Below are 20952 nucleotides of genomic sequence, written 5' to 3'. Positions count from 1 at the left end.
CTGCAGAGTTCAAACAATGAATGTGCATGGAGGCATCTCTCTTGTAGCTGTTTAGTGTCAGGAGAGCTGAATCTCGGCCAAAGTGTCTCATATCCCAGCGGAGATTCTAGGAGGGCTCCTAGTGTCCTCATTTCTACCAGACTTGGCGTCCATGTAGGTTGCACCGTGTCAGGCAGTGTGCCTGGAGGGCTTTACCCAAGACTGGAGAGCAGGCAGCAGTGCCCAGTTCAAAGTCATCCTCCTCCCCTGGTCAGTCATTGGATTCAGAAAAGCTTTGGGCTGGACCCACAGCGCCAGACAATCTTCTGCTATAAATATGGGGCTGAGGGGATTTGTGGAGTGGCTTTTTCAAGGTCGCACATCAGGTTAGTGGCAGAGGTGGAAGCGGTGAGGATGACTGCAGGCTGCCGCAGGCGTGTTCCTTCCCCTGCCCATGCTCCTGGCAGCTGCCTTGCAATCTGCTGCTCTCCTGGGGGTGAGACCAGCTGCCTGGCTTTTGCAGGTGGATGGTGCCTGGTAGGTACTAGTTTCCTTTTTGTGAAAACTTTTTGCGAAGTTATATAGGCTGTTACTCATCCTCCTTTCCCTGTCCTTTCTCATCCCAAAATCCATAGTTCAGGCACATAGCTGAATTACTGTGTATCCATTAGGCTGCTGAGGATGATTGTACTTGTGCTGTCACAAACAGATAAGCCTTGGAGTAAAAGTGCTACAGTTCAGGCTCGTAGTGGCCTAAGACGGCGTGTGTGATTATTCAGTCATGTTCAGAGTAGGTGTGGAACTCTTTAAACAGACATATGTGAACCTTGCAGTGCATATCTAAATGCAAAACTCAGGGAGTTTTGGAACCACACAGGGAGCTGTGACCTGGTCTGATCTGAAGTGTTGCTGCCACCGCTGAGTTATTTAGCAGCCTGGGGAAAAAAAAATAAAATCAAGAGCTCTTCTGGAAAAAGCCTAATTTATCTGTGCAGGGAAACCAGGGTAGGTTAAGGATAAAATTCCTCCTGTGTGGAGAACTAGTTTACAGCAGAAAGACTTCTTTTGCTAAGTGAGCTGAGTGTCCAAGGGGAGAATTTGCTGAAGGAATTTGCTTGTATAGCAGAGATAGGAAGTACAGACAAGTGCCGAGTGTTAAATGGATCCTGTGCACTTCGGATTTCAGACAAATACCAGAGCATTCTCCTACCTTTTTGATAAATGAGGAAAAATACGATAGCCATGAAATAGAAAGAATGTGTTGTCTGAGCCAGGATTCAATTCCTAAAGTTCTGCTGAGGGGGTCCATGGGTGAACTCTCTGGAAGTGAAACGAATGGCAATTTGATCCCAGAGAGAACAACTGGGGAGAGGAGGGAAAGAGTAAACTATTAAATAAGGGCTGGGAGAAAAGCCAGTCTCTAAAAATAAACATTGAAGATCAATTCCTGGTATTTCCTGGTATTGTCATCTGGCATCACCAACCACTTAGACTGCAACAAGGGGTTTCACAGGTAGCAGACTGACAGGTTTAAGGTTGGTTTGGTTTGTTGTTTGTTTTTTTTTTAAGAAAAAAAAAGTGTCTGATTGTGAACAAATGCTTCCTACGCAGAAGTGGGTGGGATGTTGGTGATGAAATACTCCTGGGATGGAGAAAGCAGAGCTTGTTGTTGTAAGAAGGAAGCAAGAGCAGAGCTGGCTTTGTTTTGGAGGGGTGAAAAATCTGAATTTTCTTCCTATTTATGTGCCCTGGGCACCTCAGCAGTTCCTAAGGGGGAGGAAGCAGATACCTGTGCAATGTAGGTGTGAGTAAACACTGTTCCTGCAGAGCAGTTGTGCCTTACTAGTGCTGTAGGTAAACTTGGAATGGCTTTACAGACAACATTTGTGAGGGAAGGCTTCACGTTGGAAAAGCTTGAGGTGACTGAACATGTTTCTTCTTGCAAAGAGTCTCTGAAAAGCCAGTCCAGGAGTTTACTGTCCCGAAAGCCGGTGGAATTGTAAGGAAATTGAAGCATATCCTGTTCCAAGGAATTGCGTTGGCGGTCACATGCCATCTCCTTGCTGGAGTTTTGTCCTGGACAACTGGAGTGACTGCGAGAGGTACATCTCTGCAGAATGTACAGAACCATGCCTCGGTGGGCTGGGGTTGGCTGGGGCAGCCAGACGTTGTGGCTTGCGGCTTACCTCCCCTGCTTGGCCGTGGCCTAGCGGCGCCTGCCTGGCCCAGGAGAGGATGGCACCGCAGCTCTGTTTACGCAACATGCGTTCTCTGTTGCTTGACTGAACTTGCCTGTAAGTAGCTTTTGTGTTAGTAATGTTGCTGCCTTTCAGCGAGGGAGATGCACAGGGCTCACAGGCCTTCATCCTCTTTATGTCTATTGTGAAAAATCCCGGTTTTCAAAGAAGGCAGCCTGGACTTCTCTGTGATTCAGACACTGGTGAGGAGGCTCTGTCATCCTGCGTGCTCAGAAGGGGAATGTGTGAAATAAGTAAGGCATCCTTTAGTCTGGGCTATTTCTGATTTGGAGTCTTTGGCTTTGCAATTGCAACTGTATTTTTTTTAATCTATTTTGTATAGCGTGAACAGTTTATTCTAGCAGGTTACTGCCTAGCACCCAGTTCTTTCTCTTGCCTTGTCTATGTGCAGTTTGGCTGTTTGGTCCTCTCTGGCAACCGTACTGGTAAGAATAACAGTGTTTGGCCTGGTTTTCACTGCACACACAAAGTTATTCTACAGGCTTGAAACTATGCTGTAAATCAGAGATTTAGGTTTGTGTGATGTTTTTTTTCTCCCCTCTAAAGCAACTAATTCTTTGAAAGCAAAGAGAAAGGCATTTTATTTGTCTTAATCAGTAAACAAAAGTGCTTCACTTAGTGGAGTAGTGGAGAGGCTCTGCTGAGTTGCCTGTGCAAAGCCCTGTTTTTCTCCTGCAGCAGAGGGTCCTGCACAGTCAGCATGGGAGACACTGTCGAAAGGCCCTTTTCATGTGTGCAAAACTAGCACAGACACACGAATGTGCAGGCTGTGCTTGGAGGAAGGCTGCTTTGCCCACAAAGCTTGAAGTGCATGGAACAGAAGGTGTAAAAACTAAACACAGGACCCTGACTAGCACTTGGGGGGGGAACTTTTAGCTGGACGAATTATATGGACCTGAAAAACTGACTCTTTGGAGAGACAGCTCCTCCAGGTCAGAGCAGAGGTGTACTGGGGAAGAGTGGTAGTTTGCACTGCTGTAGCCTCAGCTGGACATGCTTGAGAGAGAAGCTGATGAATTCACAGCTGCCAGGCTGGGACCTATCATTTAAATTGTAATTTGCCCTACAAATTTGGCAAGCTTCATTTGCCCATTCGCTTGACAAATCTCTTTTGTGTTCTGCTGCCTGCGTGAAACAGCAAGTGCTGCCGGAGAGAGCTACTTGGAGTAGATTACTTTTCTCTGCTATATTTAGGGATCAAAACAAGTTTGTGATCTTTACAGGAATACTGCCAAAGCAGATAGGTTTAGCATGAGACATGCCCTTTCTCTTTTGGCTCCCAAATGCACATTGCATTTCACTTCCCTGTCCTGACAGCATCGATGGCTCTCTCTGCAGAGGTCTGTTGTGCAAACATTGCGCTGACACTTCCAGTGATTTTGCTCAGTAAGAACAAGTCCCTGCTTTAGTGAAAACTCCTGCATCTAGATTGCTGTTATCCCTGCCTTCCCCTTTTCTTAACTTCCTGAAAGAGCAGATTACTAGTCTTCAGGAAGATCTTTCTAAACAAGCACGGCCTTATGATTTAATTGAGGAACTCCAGGCCTTTTATTGCTCAGGCCAGCTTCACTCAACAGAATAATCTGTTTGTTAACCATCTGACTGTTTCCTTTATTTTGGGAAAAGGGGAATTAGGAAGGCAGTAGAAAGGAAACATTCATATTACTTCAAAGGCAGAACATTACTAGGAGTCTGATTCTCATTAATATCGTGTCATTAATACAAAGCAGGTGTAGTTATTATGTACTGCTATTTTAAATACCTTTTACACCATGTGAAGTGGCTCCAGTGTTAATGAGAAGCTGGCTGTGAGTCTCTATTAAAAGACTAACCGAAGAATTCCAGTTGCAGTCCAGGGGAAAGAAAGAAACATTTGTAAATAAAAGATAGAACTTATTGCAATACTTCTTGCTTGGTTGAAGCAGGAAGCGTTGTTCGGTTTGTTCTGGAAGCGTTGTTTGGTTTGTTCTGATCAGGCAGTCCCCTGCAGGAGAATTGAACTTGCTGTGATTGCTGGCAATTCCCTCCCCCTTCCCTTCGCAATTGTAAGAACTGACTCTGGGCCAGGAAGCGCGGAGGAAGGGGTATGATGAGCTGCGAGCAGCCCTTCCCCTTTGAGATGGGAGCTGTGTGCCTACAGGTCTGAGGTCTGTCTGCACCCTGCGGCGCCAGGACAGCTGCGGCCGCACTGCACCCTTTCCCCAAGGAGGCCAGGCAGAGCATGGCTGCTCACCACTGTGCCTGGCTGCTGCGCCTTGCCTGAGCCCATGTTGCCAGGGCACGGGGGTCAGCTAGGGGTGTCTTGTGTGGGAATGGAGAAGGGCTTGTAGGACAATTTCTTTACAGCAATTGCTATTGTGTTGCATGCTTTCTGAGTTAACCAAGCGAGTAGGAAGAGGTCGTGTTTATGCACTGGGTGTACTCCCCAGGTATAGCCACGCAGATCTTGAGCCAGCTTGTGTTTCTCATGTTGTTTTTACCATAACCCTTCCCTGCAGTCCCCATTATCTGTTGGAGGTGGCCTTGGGGCTGCAGCTCAACTGGCGTGCCGGTCAGCAGGGAAACACACAAAGGCTTTCAAAGAGCTTTTCCATTCTGGCCTTGTGGCAACACACCACATAAACACCATGGCTTTTTGCACATCACTGCAGGCTTTTGGGCATTACACTTTGGGCATTGCACAGGTAGATTTGGGCTGGGGTGTGCATATGGGCTTTGTGTTTTGGAGATTGAGTTGTCACCCAAACCCTTGACTTTGAAGGAGCCATGAAGTCAGCATAGTATTTTTGGCTTCCTGCATAGCAGTGTACCCTTCAGGGATGGAGGGGCATGGCATCAGCTTTCTGAGCCTCCAGACATTCATCACTCTTCCTTTTTTCATTAACAACTGTGATTTTGAGTTCTGAGCAGTTCTTGTTTTTATTAACGGTGTGGGAGAACTTGGAAGCCAGTTGAAAACTGAATGTTTTCTCCGACTTTAGAAAGTGTACTTTGACCCTGCATTTCCACTTGGGAATAGATAAATGTGAGATAGGCCCTCATGGGCAAGCAAATGCATCGTGCATCTCCACAGGTCAACTTTTGTGAATGTGGGAACAAGGCTTAGCTCTGTTAATAAAAGTGGGTTTGTGTGTATGTTAACAACAGCATGGAGTTAGTGCAGTTTTCAAACTGTGTAATTGTACCAGGATACCTAATATATTACCACCCCTCAGAAAAAGAAAAGGTTAAGAAAGACACTTTCCTAACCACATTTTTAAATTGATTAACGCAAGGAGAAGATCCATTGTGCTTCTGTAACAGGCAGTGTTACTGATGTGTAAATCAAAGACAAACCAGCAACATTTGCTGGCCTTAAAAAGTGGTGTGGCCTTTGTATACTCATATGCTTGTCCTGGCATGTTTTCAAAAATTATAAATAGATCACTGGGAAGTCCCTGGATAACAAAAGTGTACTGCCGCTGGTTGTCATAAATAAACTAGTAAGAGATGTCTTGGTCTTGCAGCTTTTATTCTTTGGAGGAGTCCTTACTGGTGAATATAGTTTAGGTGTGTCAGTTCACACAAGGCAAGACTATTTCTGGTGGCGATGGGGTGTAGCTTTGTGTCCATCTCTGTATCTCCCACAGATCTAGTGCTTTCTGGGCTTGGTTCTTTCTGAGCAGACTTGTTCCGCCTTTTGCAAGCTTTTCCCTTTCTGATTCCTTCATCTCCAGCTGTACTGATAGCTTAGGAAGACCCAAGGCTAGACTTCTTTCTGCATTATCCCAGGCAGTGCAGAGTCTCTCTAATGGCATGTGCTTATTAAAAGATGGGCTGATACCCATCTGACTGCTGTAGGATATTATGTAGGATCAGAAGGCTATAGCCGCTTTTTTCCTATCACCTTCAAAGGGATGGAAACCTAATGGAAACCCTTTTCTTCCTCCAGGAAAATGCAGAGGGTGTGCTGTTATTGCTTACTGGATGATGACAAGTTTGGGGCTTTTTGCCAAAAAGAAGGTGTCAGCTGCACAAGTGGGGAGGCCAAAGTAGATGTCAGTGGTGCTGTCCTGATTTTTGCTACCTGAGGATGTGGCTTTGAAGGGAAGGGGATCAGTATGTTTGCTGTGTGATCTTATTCCAGCTGTGGACATGTATACAATCTGAGGTCCCCCACGAGAGCAATGTTGGCAAACATTTTAAATGTGGGAGGGATAAACTTCATTCTGGAGTTGGACCTTAAAAAAAGGGAGCGTTTTAGCGCAGAGATCTTGGAAAATGTGTGTTTTGAACAGAACTTCTTCCCCACTCTTGACACTGGGTGAAAAAATGGTGAAAGCCTTGTAAATGAAGTGTTGAGAAGAAAGCATGACCATCAGACTTAAGTGCTGTGTGAACTTCTCTGACTTAAGAGAGGTGTGAGTACATTGGAAATGAGGGGAAATAAAATATCATAAAAAAGCAAAAAACCAAACCAACTTGAGGGATTTTCTGTGATAATTCTTTAGGTCATATTATGATCTGGATGCCAACAATTTGCCTTTAGGGAGGCTGTGACAGACTTACAGAAAACCAGTTTACCAAAAGAAGGTGGCTCAGCAGCACTTTGTAAGGCTTGAGACTTGCACTTCTGAATGTTACTGCTTCTTTCTGAATATAAAATAAACTGAGATCTTTGTTAATAACTAAAAAGGAAAAGGGTCTTCTGTCAGTCTGCATTGTGCAGCTCTGCTTCCTTTGGACTAGTTCATCAAAGATAAAAATCTGCTGTTTCTGTTCATGACGTTGGCTCGAGTGAATACATGAGTAATAATAATCTGTTGCTAGGAACAGACTTCAGTTTACATGTAGAGGCCTCTGTGGAGGGAAAGTCTTTTGAGTCCCTCGATGGGTCATAAATAATCAGTGGCACTTCAAAGGAGGAAAAGTAAAAGCAAGCGGCTGGAGATGCCATGCAAAGATGTCTGTAATTCGTATTGCAACACCAGTGGAAAGCATGTAGCCAGCGTAACTGGGAAAATGTGGGGCATGTGTCTGCAAAGGCAAAACCAGCCAAGCAGGGGTTTACTAACAGTGGGGTTATAATATCCAACTACCTCTAGCCAGGCTTGTTTGCAAGGTGTCTGCTGCTTTCAGCTTTAAGGAGTGCATATCTGAGATAATTTCATGCCATATGATTTTTCAAGATTGGCTCATGGGGAGGGGTCTGAGGGTACATCTGTGCAGCAGGCACAGTGTCGTGGCATACAGGAGTTAGCTGTAAACTCAGAAGCTGAAAACGGTCGTACCTGGGGCGGTATGGAAATCACACCAACTAGTTTACCTTGCTTCCTAATTAGTGTGCACAGATATCTTGTAGAATGCACATGAAATACACATTTTATATTTTAACTGTAGTTACATAATTGTTTAGAAAATGGCATTTTCACTGTAGAGGAGCATACTGTATAACTTTTTTTCATATGATGAAACCTTCCTATGCTTGGTACTGTGGAAACATATTTGTAAACCATCCTGATCCAAACTCTAATGTTAAGGCTGTGAAATCCTTGCTAATGAATCCTCCAAATCCATCTGAAATGTTTTTTTCCCGCCTTTCTTCTGAGACAAGAATGTCCTTATAAAGACCCTGCTTAAGAAGAGCATCTCATAGGTCTGATTGGGACTTACATCTCACTGGAGACATGGTATTTAAATCAGTGTTGTCTATTCTTATGATAATGACATGTAAAACTTGGGTAGAATTATCTTCAAGTTGGTTCCTTCAGGTTTCTAGTCTGCTGCCTGCACTTAGGTTTCTCTCTGTCAGTGTGCCCATGTCTGTATGTTAATACCCAGGGTTTTTTTTTTTCACTCTGCTGGCTAATTTCAGCTGAACTTGGGAAAGGAAGAGAGATTCCAAGCAAGTTAAGTGGAAATTACATAATATGACTGTGTTGATCTGTTTTCCACCTATGTTTTTAGATGCCTATTTTGGGAACAGCTAGAGAGGTAAGGAAGTAAGTACTCTACCAATACCCAGTAGAGGCAAGCCTGGGTTTGAGGATTATGAGTGCTCTTGTCATGGGAAAAGCTTTTGTTGATGGTTGAAACATATGAGCTATAGGTTAAGCCCAGGGTGTCTTGACCATTTACTCCTCTGGAGAATGGTATGGAAAGCTTTTCTCTTGAGGAGTACATTTGTAATGTACCTTTCTTGTGTGTTGAAACACATCTCCCACACTGAAGAGAAGATGACCTCGCCCAACAGCTCTGGTGCAATTCATATAAGTTAATAAACAGGAAACAAATCCATTGGAAACAAGGTCCCAGCATTCCTGGAACTGTCTTTTTGGCTCTGTGGTATTTCACAGGTTATCCCAAGGTGTAAGCAGTTAATGCTTTCCTGCATTAATGCTAGACTCTCGAGAAAGAGTGAAAGACAAGGTCATTCTCTTCACCTTTGGTTTTATCCCCACTGAAAAAGCATGGTGTCGTTTGAAAGCATTTGATTTATTTTCAGCACTATAGGTATGTATTTCCTAGTTGTCCTGGAAATGAAGGATTTGGTTTAGCTCTGCCATTCATTGAATAATTATGAAACAAAATAATTGACTTAAATATGAACTAGAAAAAAAGGTGGTTGTTGTTATTACCTATGAAAAGCATTGCTAAGCAATCTTACCCATAGCTTGATGGTTTTAGACTCTTTAGAGGTTGATATGATATAATTATACTTAATATACTTTATTTGAATGAAATTCAGGGTGGGGGAAGGGCAAAGGGACTAGCATATCGTCCCTGTATAATCTCTTCTCAGACAATCTGTACCTTGTACCTTTTAAAGAATACTAATCCTTGCAGGTATGTCCTCCAAGAGTGTGAGTGTCTCCCCTTCAGAGCAGCTGCGGAGTCTTCTGTTCAGGCTGGGCAGGAATTGGAGGCAGGGCAAAATGTATGTGCCGTGTTGGATGGTGACTGGGGGGTTTCAGGGATGTGAAGGCTTTAGCACAAACTTACCTGGTATTAGCTGTGTGATTTTGTAACCTGCACTGTGGATTTGTTGAGTGGATTTCTGCATTTAAAAAGACATTTTAAAATGTCCCATCCTTTTGGGAAGGAGGCCTTAATTTGACCTTAAAAGAAAACAGGAACATATGCTTTTTTTCATTTATACACGTTCTATGATCATATGCCATAATTTATTTAATAATTTAATTAAAGTTAATGCTTTAAAGCTTAATATACTTTCTGCTTTAAAATCCTGAAAGTTTTATTAACTTCAGCTACTTTCATGCTTAGAGATCTGAACTAAGTTTGAGGTCCCATCACATGACGTGCAGTACAAGCACATAAAAGGAGATGCTATGAACTGTGTGGCTGCTGTAGCTGCAAGGGGATGGGGACAGAGGAGGAACAGTCACAGAAAGGTTAAAATTGCATTTTGTTTTGATTACAAAACTTTTGTCAATGCTGTTCATGGCTTTTGCATATATTCCAGTTATTATAGAAGATTTTTTAATGCCAAATCCTTATGCTAGACTATGCTCCCAATGTCTGTAGCATTGTGCGAGTTAGGTGAACGTGCTTTGGCTCCATCTGTGTCACCATCTCAAATTTGGATGCAATAAAGTCTAGAGATACGTATGTTTTTGCTGTTTGGGGATTTTGTGCTGCTTTTGTGCCTTTAAAAGAGAGTCCTTAAATAGTGCTTAGTTTAAAAGAAAATGGAAAAAAAAAAGAGAGAATAAACTTGTGTTGAAGAGAAAAAGAACATGTGTTGCTACTGATGTTCTGACGTTGAGTGCATGCCCCAGAACCGCAGGAACATACATAGTTTTGGGGATGTCTTGCTTGTAGGTTATGCTGGTGTGGCAATGGCACGTGTCTACCTGTGTGCTTCTAAGTAATCTCACCCTTTACATGGACACCCAATTTGAGTTATAACCTTAAGTCCAGATTCAGGCAGGCTTATTCATTTCACCTGTGGATTCACTGTTGCCCAGGTTTTACTATTTCTTAAATGTCTCTGAAGGCTTACAGTTGGGCACTGGAAAATACAAGGTGGAGGGAATGCAGTTAACTATACCTGTGTCCTGGGAACAAAAAGCAACAGATCTGATGATGTGGTTTGGTTACATACTCTCCATTTGGGTCTTGCTGCTAACTTAGTATCTTTCAAGGTATAGTGATCACAAAATCAAATTCAAGACATACAGTGATACCCAAATGATATGAAGGCCACCTGACATTTTGCATTTTTAGACTTTGGTTTTGTGTTGCTTGATCTTGATAGAAAAAGGAAGGAATTTCCCAGGAAGGATTGCATCTGCTTGGGTATAGGCAGCATTGCTGGGAGAACTGGATTCTTGCTCAGCCCTTGCCCTTGCTCAATTCCTGCAAGATGCTAGCCCTGGCATATAAACCCCAGGTTTTATCAGTGGCAGCTAACTGTGTGGGTTTTATTTGATTGTCTGACTTGAGACTCATACTTCTAGCTCAAGAACAGAGAACTTCTGAGAGTTCTCCAGGGTTGGAAGTCCTAGTGTCCCTTTAATAAAGGCAACCACTTTATGTTGTCTACTTCTGAACAATTCCAATCCTAAAATCACATAAACCCTTTGTGCCACTTGCCTATATGAGTAGGCTTTATTAGAACCCAATATTTATCATAGAATCGTAGAATACCAGGTTGGAAGGGACCTCAAGGGTCACCAGGTCCAGCCTTTCTGGGGAAAAGCACAGTCTAGACAAGATGGCCCAGCACCCTGTCCAGCAGAATCTTAAAAAGTGTCCAATGTTGGGGAAATCCACCACTTCCCTGGGGAGGTTATTGCAATGGCTGATTATTCTTCTTGTGAAAAATTTTCCTCTTCTGTCCAAGAATCTCCCCAAGAGTAACTTGTACCCATTACCCCTCATCTTTTCCATGTGACACCTTGTAAAATTTCTGTGTAGCACCCTTTATATGCTGGAATATGGTGTTAAGGTGTCCCCTAAGCTGCTTTTCTCAAAGCTGAACAAACGCATTTCTCTCAGCCTTTCCTTATATATCAGGCTTCCCAGTCTTTTGATCATCTTTGTGACCCTTCCCTGGACCCTTTCCAGCCTGTCCACATCTTTTTTGTATAGCTGGGACCAAAACTGAACACAGAATTAATTCCAGGTGTGGCCTGATGAGCACTGGGTAGAGTGGGATAATGTCTTCTTTAGCTCTGCTGGTGATGCCCTTGTTGATGCAACTCAGTGTTCTGTTGGCTTTCTTGGCTATTTAGAAATTTTCTGATTTCCATTCTACCCTCAAGGCATGGCTTGCTTATATCATCTTGTTCTTGTGCCTGCTAAAGATCAAATTAATCCTTTTCATACTCTTTTTGGTAGGCTAAGCAAGCCAAACTTGTAAAACATTTGTTTTCCTTTTTCTCTGATTATTTAGTCAGGTCTCATCTTTACCTGCCCCTGCGAGAACTCCCCTTTCTTGAATCTGGTGCCTTGAGTTTTTAGTCGTAAGTTGGTGGTGACTTTCGGAAATGTTGCATACTCACTGCAGCTGTTGGAATCAGTGCTTCAGCCATACGAACTAGCATTATTTCTCTGGAAAACCAGAGGCAAATTAGCGACTTTTTTTCCCCTTTATTTTCTCTGTGCCTTTGCTTGTTGATAAAATGATGTCCCATGGTGTGTGGGGGGTTGGACTAGAAGATCTCTAAGGGTCCCTTCCAGCCCAAACCATTCTGTGATTCTAAATGTGGGCAATAACCCCTGATGTCACATAGATGCTGTAAATGTGAATTGATTGATGTTTCTGAAGTGTTCAGATGCCAGGGTGATGAGTGCCATAGAAAGTCTTGGGAGGAACTTAATAATCCTGTCATCAGAGCAGCTCTTGGATAAAGCACAAGGACACACATTGTTCAGGGTGAGGAAAACAAAATATTTAATAGCTCCTCATTAAACACATGTTGTCCTTTCTGTGCAGTGAGGGAGACAGGGAGTGAGGAAAAATAGTATGTAGTGGAGTACACAAAGGCTGCCTCATAATTCATATGCACAAGGGAACATAAAAATTTCTCTGGCATTCTTTAGTGTTGTGTTTCCTTGCTCCTCTCTCTATTCACGCCCTTTATTTTGACATATACTTGGTGGATGAGTTATTAATATATGGTGTGTAAATCCTAGTACTTCTGATGAAAAGCTTACAGTTATTTAGGTAACAAAGCTCGTTTAAGGTAAACCCTTGTTTAATTTTCAGCTTTATATGGTTGTGAATTTAAGTTCTTGATAAACATGAGTGTATCTAAGTATACAGTTTTTCCTGCAGTGGCAAATGGAACAATGTAGCTACTGCAGTACCAGAAACAATGTTAGTCTTTTAAGAAAGCTACAGCATATCGTTTACGAAGTTGCATTAGAGACAGGGGAGTTATCAGAGGAGGGGAAAATGGAGGAGTTGGAAAAAGAAACTGCTGCATAGGGTTGGGGAGTAACAAAGGTACCAGACAGAGACAGCAGTTGTAATTATTCTCACATGATAACCGCTGCTTTTTCATTTTACTTAAATCTTTGCAGATTCTGCCTAAATTGTTGCTGTTCTGCAACAACTTATCTGGACAGGAAGAGAACTCTGAAAAGCACAAAGATTTTTTTAAAAAAATTGGTTTTGGCAGCAACAGTTCTGCAGAAGGCATTGTAAGCCTTTGTCACCATGACTTTCTCAAAGCAACTGTGTTTGAATTTTCCTAATCCTAGTACTTTTCTTTTCATGGAAAGACACGCTGGGATCCATGGTTTGTGTTGTGGAGTACTGCTGGCCACCATTAGAAAAGAGTCAAGGGACCAAAGTTTGGATTCATGCAGTAGGAAGTTACTTTATTCTGTATAAGCTAAGGAAACAGCCTACCAAGGGAAGAAAACACAAGCCAAAACACATCTCATCACCACACACTTGAGCATCATCAGTACTTAATGTAAAACTGTAGTGATTTTGGTTTTTTTCTTTTTTGTTTATAATTTCAGTTTGGAAATTGATTAAAGAATCTCCATGGAGTTAAATATGGCATCAAAGCAGTCATCTCCTTCAACAGAGGAGCAGGCTTCCTCTGAAATAGATGATCTCTGTCTATCGCTGCAAGGTAAGTTACTGTAGTTTTCTGTGCCTTTGTAATGTAGATTTTTTTGGCAAAAGTCTGTGACTGTGTGTACAAGTTGAAGGGACTTCTGATAAACCTGTTAAAACTAGCATTATGATCAGTGTAGTTAGTTCATGTCTGTGCTTCTTTGCAGATGTTTCTATGTTTTGTGAGAGGCACTTCAGCAGTGAAAGATAACAGCTCTTGTAGTACTTTCTCATATTTTCAGATCTGTTGCCTTCTCTGGTACAGATGTGCTCACTAGTTCTTATATTTTGTTATTCAGAATACATGTTACTGTAAACTATTTTCAAGGGAACTGCCAGTATGAAAACAGTTATGCCATTTCATTAGTTTCCTTGTTTTCAATTTGCTGACAATTAGGTGGTTACATTAAGCTGTCTTAATGAGGCTATTAACCACAGTACTATTTTATTTGATTTTAGTTTTGGTTTTCTGTTCTTACTGCTAGATCCCCTGGAAGTGTAGAAAGATAGCTTGTGGCCAAAACAAGTAGAAAATTTTTGTGGCTTCTAAACAAATTTCTTAGAGATCAGAGTCTTTCATCTGTACTGGCAATGAGTTATAACTTATTAAGGAAGCACTCACTGGATGATTTTTAATTGTTCCAATTTAATGGCAGCTACCGGGATGGTTAGGTGATAATGAGTACATCAGAGCTGGCCTCTGAGATAGGCTTTCTGGGTTTTCTGATCATGTGTTGAATTTCCTTCTTTAAGAATTTCCTAGGAAGGCTGATTTTTCCTCTGAACTTATTTGTGAAAACATTCATGGAGGCTACCAAGGACGCTAGTCCAGGCAGCAGGACTAGCACTGCTGAAAAGCCCGTCTTTGATGTATGCAGAGCCTGGTTATTCTAGGATGGATGGGCTGTCGTGTTTCCACAGAGCTATTTCCTTTTAGCTCACTTGCAATGAAATTACTATGGTGCTTAGTTGAGAGAAAATATGTTTAAAACAGATGGTGCAAAAGAATATTCTGCCAAGTCACTTCTGCAATCCATATTTGCACTAATATTGTCATTGAAGCCATGTGTTTTGATGAGTGAGTGTTAACAGTGGTCTAAAGCCAAATGTCTTTAATGGTGAATTTTCTTCCGTTTTGCTTCAGTATTACATTTTCAGGACACCAAGCAAAAACTCCTAGCAGACAGGAGCTAGTCTGGCTGTTGCACCAAGCACAGTTTGTCAGACACACATTTGTTGTGCCAGTCAAAGTCAGCCTTTGGTACAAAGACTGAGGTGGCTGTTGTCATGAAGTGGGTTTGGAAAACACTGCCTAGATTTAAGGCAGAGGGCGCTGAATTAAAGTTACATGCGATTTTAGAATAGGGTTTTATTTTGCAATAATATTTATGCTATTTTCTGAAAAGTCGGATTGATGTTTGTGTTGAATAACAGTAGGGCTTTTTGGTCAATATCGCAGTGAAAGAGCCCTGCTTATTAAAATGAGTAAATTATATTTCTTTGTTGTCGTAATTTGAGCTCCTAGATTACACTGAAATGAACACACTGCAAATCTGGGGCCAAGTTGTATGTGCCTGACTGTTGTAAAACATCCAGAGACATCCCTTAGATGCAATATAAGCAATTTTTGTGATAATTAAAGATGCAACAAATGGTACAGGTGTGTTCTATGTATGGAGCTGTGATGCTGCAGCATCTGCTCTGGGTCAAACAAATAAATGGCAGCACAGCTGCAATGAAGCACCGAAGACACATTCCCTGACGTGACATATAGAAACCATTAGTAACTCTACCTGCTGATCTGTGGTAGCAAAGGTCAAATAAGAATAATAGGGTCACTCAAGGAAACAGGTTTTTCCATTAATAAGAATCTTGGGATGAGATTTGCAAAGCAGCCAGAGACTTTGATTACTTCACATCTTCAGGTTCACCTGGATAAGTTGTAGAGAAATCTCAGATTGAAGGAATAGCTGCTTATAACTATCAGAAAAGCAGCTTACTTTTTGGGTGACTAAAGATGGGTGTAAAACTTGTTATGAGCTGCTTTTCAAATTAAGATGTAGCTTCAAAGGGTATGTCCAGCTTTGTATAATACACAGAATCACAGGAGGTATGCATAAATACTTGGTGCAAAAGAAAAAAGTAGGGGTGAGATCTAGTCTGAATTGCTCATATTTTAATCTACATTTAAATTCTTTGGGATCCAATCTTCTATTAGTCCTGAAAGGCATCCAGTGGTGATAGAGCACTTATCTAGTTTGGTTAATTAGGATATAGCTTCCCTCCCAGCATTGCATTATAGGCTGGCCCCACAGACGTGTCCAGTCTGGCCCTCAGCCTTAGTGGAAGAGGCACAGTCAGGGTCCAAAATTCTTTTCAGCTACCTGAAATGAGGAGGTTTGTCACCTTCTTTGGCAAGAGAAGGGCTTCATGGCAATGTTTTGAGAACTGTTGTAGGTATGACTACTCTTTGCCGATGAGCAGGAGGGTGGGATTGCAGCAAGAGAATGTGCAGCCACTTGTGGATGGGTGGCTACAGCAGAAACTGAACAGGGTTCGTGGCACTCTGGAGCAGGAATATTTCTCGCTTTCAGGATGTAGATCTCTGTACCTGTGGAAGGATCCAACCTCCGCTTTCCCTCCCATGCACAAATCTTTCCCTGTTCTTCCTTAAGAAAACAGACAGAACCTGTGTGTGGAGCTTACATCAAACCTGTGCAGAACTCCGTTTTCCCTTTTTCCCGTGCTTACTGAGCTAATTGATAGCAAGAGAGTGTGTTTTAGCTCAAGGAGTTTGGGGCTTGCACTTACTTTTTCACTGTTTACTTAACTGCAGGGGTCCTAATATTTGGCTCTGCTTATTGATCTATGTGCTTGTTACTGCTTGTTACTGTACCCCAAAGGATGATCATATCAGAATGTGGCTGCTAAAACTGTTTTTGAAGAGTGTTTAATGATATAAATTAATTATATTGTTTCCATGCAATTACGTCTAATCCTTTATGAATGATTTCAAGTGAAATTGAAAATACAGTGGTATGTATGGATAGGTTTTGTTATGCCACATATAGTAGATAGCACTCATCTGCAAGGAGGATATCTATCTGAGACCCGATTATCCAGAGGTCAAGTAGACTTACACAGCAGTATTTTTTTTTTGTTCTAGTTGTATGCCTCATCTGTTGGGGCCAGTATGTTGTTACAGCTACAGGTTTTTTTCTTTAACCAGAATGATCGTTACATGTTTATTAAGTTTTTTCAAGAGTGGCTTTTACAAACCAAAAAGCTCCTATAGGAGCTGCACAGGAATTTATGCCCTGTTTCTGCTGCCTGCTGCCCAGTGAGGAGCTGGTCTGCAGTTCCCCTAACTGCGCAGCTGCCATGGCACATGACAGGGCTGATGGCACTGGAGAGGCAATTGATACATGACACTGCCTAAAAAAAAAATCGGTCATGGACATTTTGGTCTGTTTCGCATGTCTAATGAAAAAATAGATTATATAGTTGTATAAATGTGTTTCCTCCTAGATAAATTTTGGTTTGTTAAAGGCATTATCAGGTGCTTTAACTGGTTAAAATCTGCCATTAAAATGTCTAAGGAGTGGATGGCTTCTGAGCCACCCACACAGGGCACTGAAATCCCAGCTTCACTGTGGATTTTCTTTAAAACGTTAGAAAAGCCACTTAAGCCCTTATCTTTATGTTGATATCTAAATGATGTGATTTAGTACTTTTAAGAATTTAATCTGCATCCTCTGTCTATGCCCACAAGTGCTGCAGTGCCTCACTTCATGGGCTGTTGTGGCCATAAAGACAGTAGTGATTCAGAGCAGAGCAGCTCCAGGATCCTGGCTATGAGAAGAGCAAGTGTTTAAGAAAGCCAGGAGGGCAAAACTCGATGTGAGCACGCTTCCTGAGTTAGCAGCACTTTTGGTAAATTGGATAATTTGTTTACAAAAGGAAAAGGAGGTTGAAAGGAATAGTGTAGAAAGAAAAGTTCCCATTTGCCACACAGACATGGTAGTAGTTAATTAGTTAATATTTATATGATACTTGGATTTAAAAGACCTGTTACTGTAGAATTATTTTCATCACCTTCACTGGGTTTTGGATAAACTTCATAATCTTGACAAAAAAAACCTGTGTTTGTTTTTAATTGCTTAACACCATGTTGCTGAACATAAATGCTGGAAATAACTCCTTTTTCCCTGCTTTCCTGTCTGCAGAAAATGAAACTGTTAGTGGGTGGAAGGGAAGGGACTGTGTAAAGGGCTCAGGGGTGAATTGCTCACCCTCTCCCTGGCTTGGCAAGTACTTAACAGTTCTTCTGATAGTTCCTGTCACTTACAGCATGTACCTGCTTGGTGTTTTAGTTCTTATCAGCAGTGCTGTCTTAAAGGAGCTTTCCCAGTTATCCTTGCTGACCATGCTTTGGTTCATTTTGCTGAGCCGTCAGGGAGTGTGGGAATGGTTATTTTGGATGAAACTAAAACAAATGCTCCAAGAAGGTACCATGGCTGACTGTGGTCATTCAGGCTAGAGGTAGTCCAACATAACCTTTCTTGGCTGTGGGTAGGCTACATCCTGACTGCCAGCTTCTTTGATCTGCTGATCTGTTCCTGTTGAGCTTCACTGCATCCTGCTGTAGATACAGCCTCAGCTGACCAGCATGATGGAAAGAAGATATAAAAATATCATACACAAGAGCTTAACTCTTTGTGGCAAAACAGAGATAGGAAGATGACAGACAGGCTTGCACTCATTAATTTCAAACAATTGTTTAATTATTTTTTTTTAAAAGAAAAAAGCCACACAGTTGTAAATGGTTCACTGGCAGTGACGCACCAGTCCTTACAATAGAATAAAACCTCTTCGCTGTTTGGTGATGTTTGGTGAGGTGGACAGACAGGGTACATCTGTTCTGCTATGATTTGCTTCCCCCAGCTCCCTGGCAAGGTGCTTTCCTGGGAGCTGCCATCTCCCACCTCAGAAAGGGAGGCATGAAAGGCAGCAGAGAGGAGATTAATGTTAAGTCTGGCTCTTTGTATCACTGTTTAAGGAAGAGTGAGAGTGAAACTATAGCTGGCAGTGCTCCTGCCCCCTTCTCTTCCTCCTGGGAGACTCCAGCACCACCATGGTTCCTGCTGTGTCCCTATGCTCCAGCCCTTAATGATTAGTGTGGTTCGTAGCACTTGTTGATAGCTCATTACTGGGTAAAACAGTCATTGTCCAGCAGCGTGTATTGATTTTTGGCTAGCCTACGTGACACGCTGCTTCTGTGTGTTATTCCTCCCTAAAGAGTTGTTCTGAAGATTAACTTTAAAGCACAGGGTGAAATGTGATAGATTTTGGCTGTTTTCAGATTAGCATGTTCTTATTTTGTTATCTCAAATCCACTTTTTGGCTTGGTGAGCTTTGGCCCAAAGTGAACGAAATGATCAGTTTTTTCCTGATAGCTTTTTTATTCTGGGTCAGTGGCATTTTGAAAACTAGGGCAAGGGAAAACCAAGGTCACTTAGAGTCCTATAAAAAAGCCTAACAAAGAATCCATTCATCCTCATAAAAATAAAAATCCGTATTAATTAACCACATGGTAGAGATAAGAATTTGAGAGCTTGATTAAATCATTAGTGCCTCTGAGCAGGAGAGTCGGAGGGGAGCTGGGAGGGAAAACACACTCAGCCTGAAAATTGCAATACAACTGCCTGCCACGGTGCCAGAAACACATCTGTACTGAGCTGTGCATTGTGTGGTCTGGATGGAAACGGAGTGCTGCACTACAGTCCGTGGAAATAATGGCAAGGATGGAGTTCTGTTATTAATTCAGGAGGAGATTTTATTACTATTATTTATTTGGGTAGGAAAATAAGTCACATTGCAGCTGAGATGGCAGCTGCTTGCAAGGCAGCCTGGTGGGTTGCACTAGGCAGAGGCTGTAGCTTGAGGGGGTTTGAGGTGTGCTTAGGTTGTGCAGTGAAATAACTGCCTTGTGCTAGGTGACGTATTTGCCTGAGGAGCTGCCCACATGAATCAACACACATCACAAAATGGCCCATATTGCATAATGGAGTATGTTAATATGGAGACATTCAACGAGAAAAGACCAAATGTCCTCATCCTAACCATTTTTTGTAACTGACCCCAAAAGAAAGTTCTCCAAATCAGTAGCAGTAGTGTGTGTTTGGCAAGAGCTATAGCTGGAAGAGTCGCTGGTGTCAGCCAAAGTGGTCAATATTTGCTTTCCGTCCCTTTTCAAGTGCCAGCAATACCAGCCTTGCCTGCCTGATAAAATGAGCACAGCCACGCAGTAATCGCTCATTAGGTAACTGGAACGGCTCCTGCACAGGTATTCAACCAAAGGGTGTGGCTGGGTCCTGTGCTAACATGAAGCCAGTATCTCCATGCTGTTTTATGTCCTCCTTGTGAGCGTTGCAATGTTGAGTGGTCTGTGTGGCATGTTTGCACTTACTTTCTGTTTTCCAAACGAAAGAGAATTTTAAAATTGCATTTGTGTCCGTGTCTTTGAGACTGCCCTTATCTTACTGCTCAACACTATCTTGGTGATATTTAAAAAGAAGCATAAAACAATCCAGCAAGCAGGGGAAATAGACTGTTTCATGCTCCGACAGGATCATAGTATTGCAGATCAGAGGAGGACTGTTGAAAGATGCATTAGCTACCGGATGCAAAACAGCCCTTGACACACGTAATACTCAAGTGTTTTTCTTGCTGCTCAAGCACCCAGTGAAGCAGAAGAAGGTTTGTGTGTCGGATGGTGGGGTCAGGAACAGGAGGCCGCATTACCCTTGAGCAGCTTGCTCTGCTTTGTGAGCTGCTGAAGCTCTGCGTGGCAAGTACTTCAGGCTGTCTTGGATGATGGAAAGCCACCCAGGACTGGGGTTTGTGTTTGACAAAATCCCAGGGCGTAATAGTGTGGGACATTTTCCTCTGAATGGCATTTTCATTTTCATGGGCAGTCAGGATTTTTTTTCCTCCCCCAAGGTGTTGATAATTTTGGTATCTTTCATCCTGCCCAGCCTACAGAAACATACACATCTATTGCTGAGTAGTCTTGCATTTGCCTTATGATGTCAAACTTGCCTCCACATTGATCTTTTGTGCAAGAGCATGCATTCAGGGGCAGAGGGGATCATCTGCTCCCACCCTATCTCCCAGATTTGTTTCTTTTTGCAAGCTGATGGCCTGGCTGGTCTCCAGCTGTCTCTCCCATGTGGTGGAAGGATTTGGCCCAGCTGGGAAGTGGGCAGCGAGTACCCCTGCAGCTGCCTTGCCTGCCATCTCCCTTCGGGCCTGGGCTGTGCATGCTGCCCTACCACTCGCTGCTTCTCCAGGAACTGCCCTTGGGGAACTGCCCTGGGACCATGCTGCAGGACATGCACTGTCCTCTCCTACTCCCCAGCAGGGTGGTGGGCTGGCATCCCCTGGTCCATCTGTCTCCTCGTGTGCAGGAGCTCCAAGCATCTATGTTGCCGTGGCCCAAGACTCTTCCCCGGGCTGCCTGATGCAGTGGGGAGAGGAGCTTGCTGCCACCTCTCAGGCTTTGCTTCTCTGCTGCCTGCAGTGAGAGGCAGGAGCCTTGCAGGCTGACCCCTGGCGTGGCTGCCTGTGGCCATGCAT

At 42.8% G+C, this 20952-nt stretch overlaps 1 protein-coding gene across 4 annotated transcripts in view; it reads left to right on the top strand.

Moving 5' to 3' along the window:
- The first annotated feature begins 388 nt into the window (after positions 1-388).
- SYNE2 (spectrin repeat containing nuclear envelope protein 2) overlaps positions 389-20952 on the top strand; it is a 185718-nt gene continuing 165154 nt past the window's right edge. For 3 of the 4 annotated variants that reach the window (XM_037393368.1, XM_037393369.1, XM_037393366.1), the window contains exons 1-2: positions 390-516; positions 13215-13330. In XM_037393368.1, coding sequence (XP_037249265.1) covers positions 13240-13330 — 91 coding nt within the window. In that variant the 5' untranslated portion in view covers positions 390-516; positions 13215-13239. Of the gene's footprint in view, positions 517-13214; positions 13331-20952 lie in introns of all 4 variants that reach the window. The other variant, XM_037393367.1, reaches the window with a different exon arrangement.

This window comes from Falco rusticolus, chromosome 7 (genome assembly GCF_015220075.1).
Source record: "Falco rusticolus isolate bFalRus1 chromosome 7, bFalRus1.pri, whole genome shotgun sequence".
NCBI classification, from domain to species: Eukaryota; Metazoa; Chordata; class Aves; order Falconiformes; family Falconidae; genus Falco; species Falco rusticolus.
This window is presented reverse-complemented; position numbering and strand designations above follow the sequence as displayed.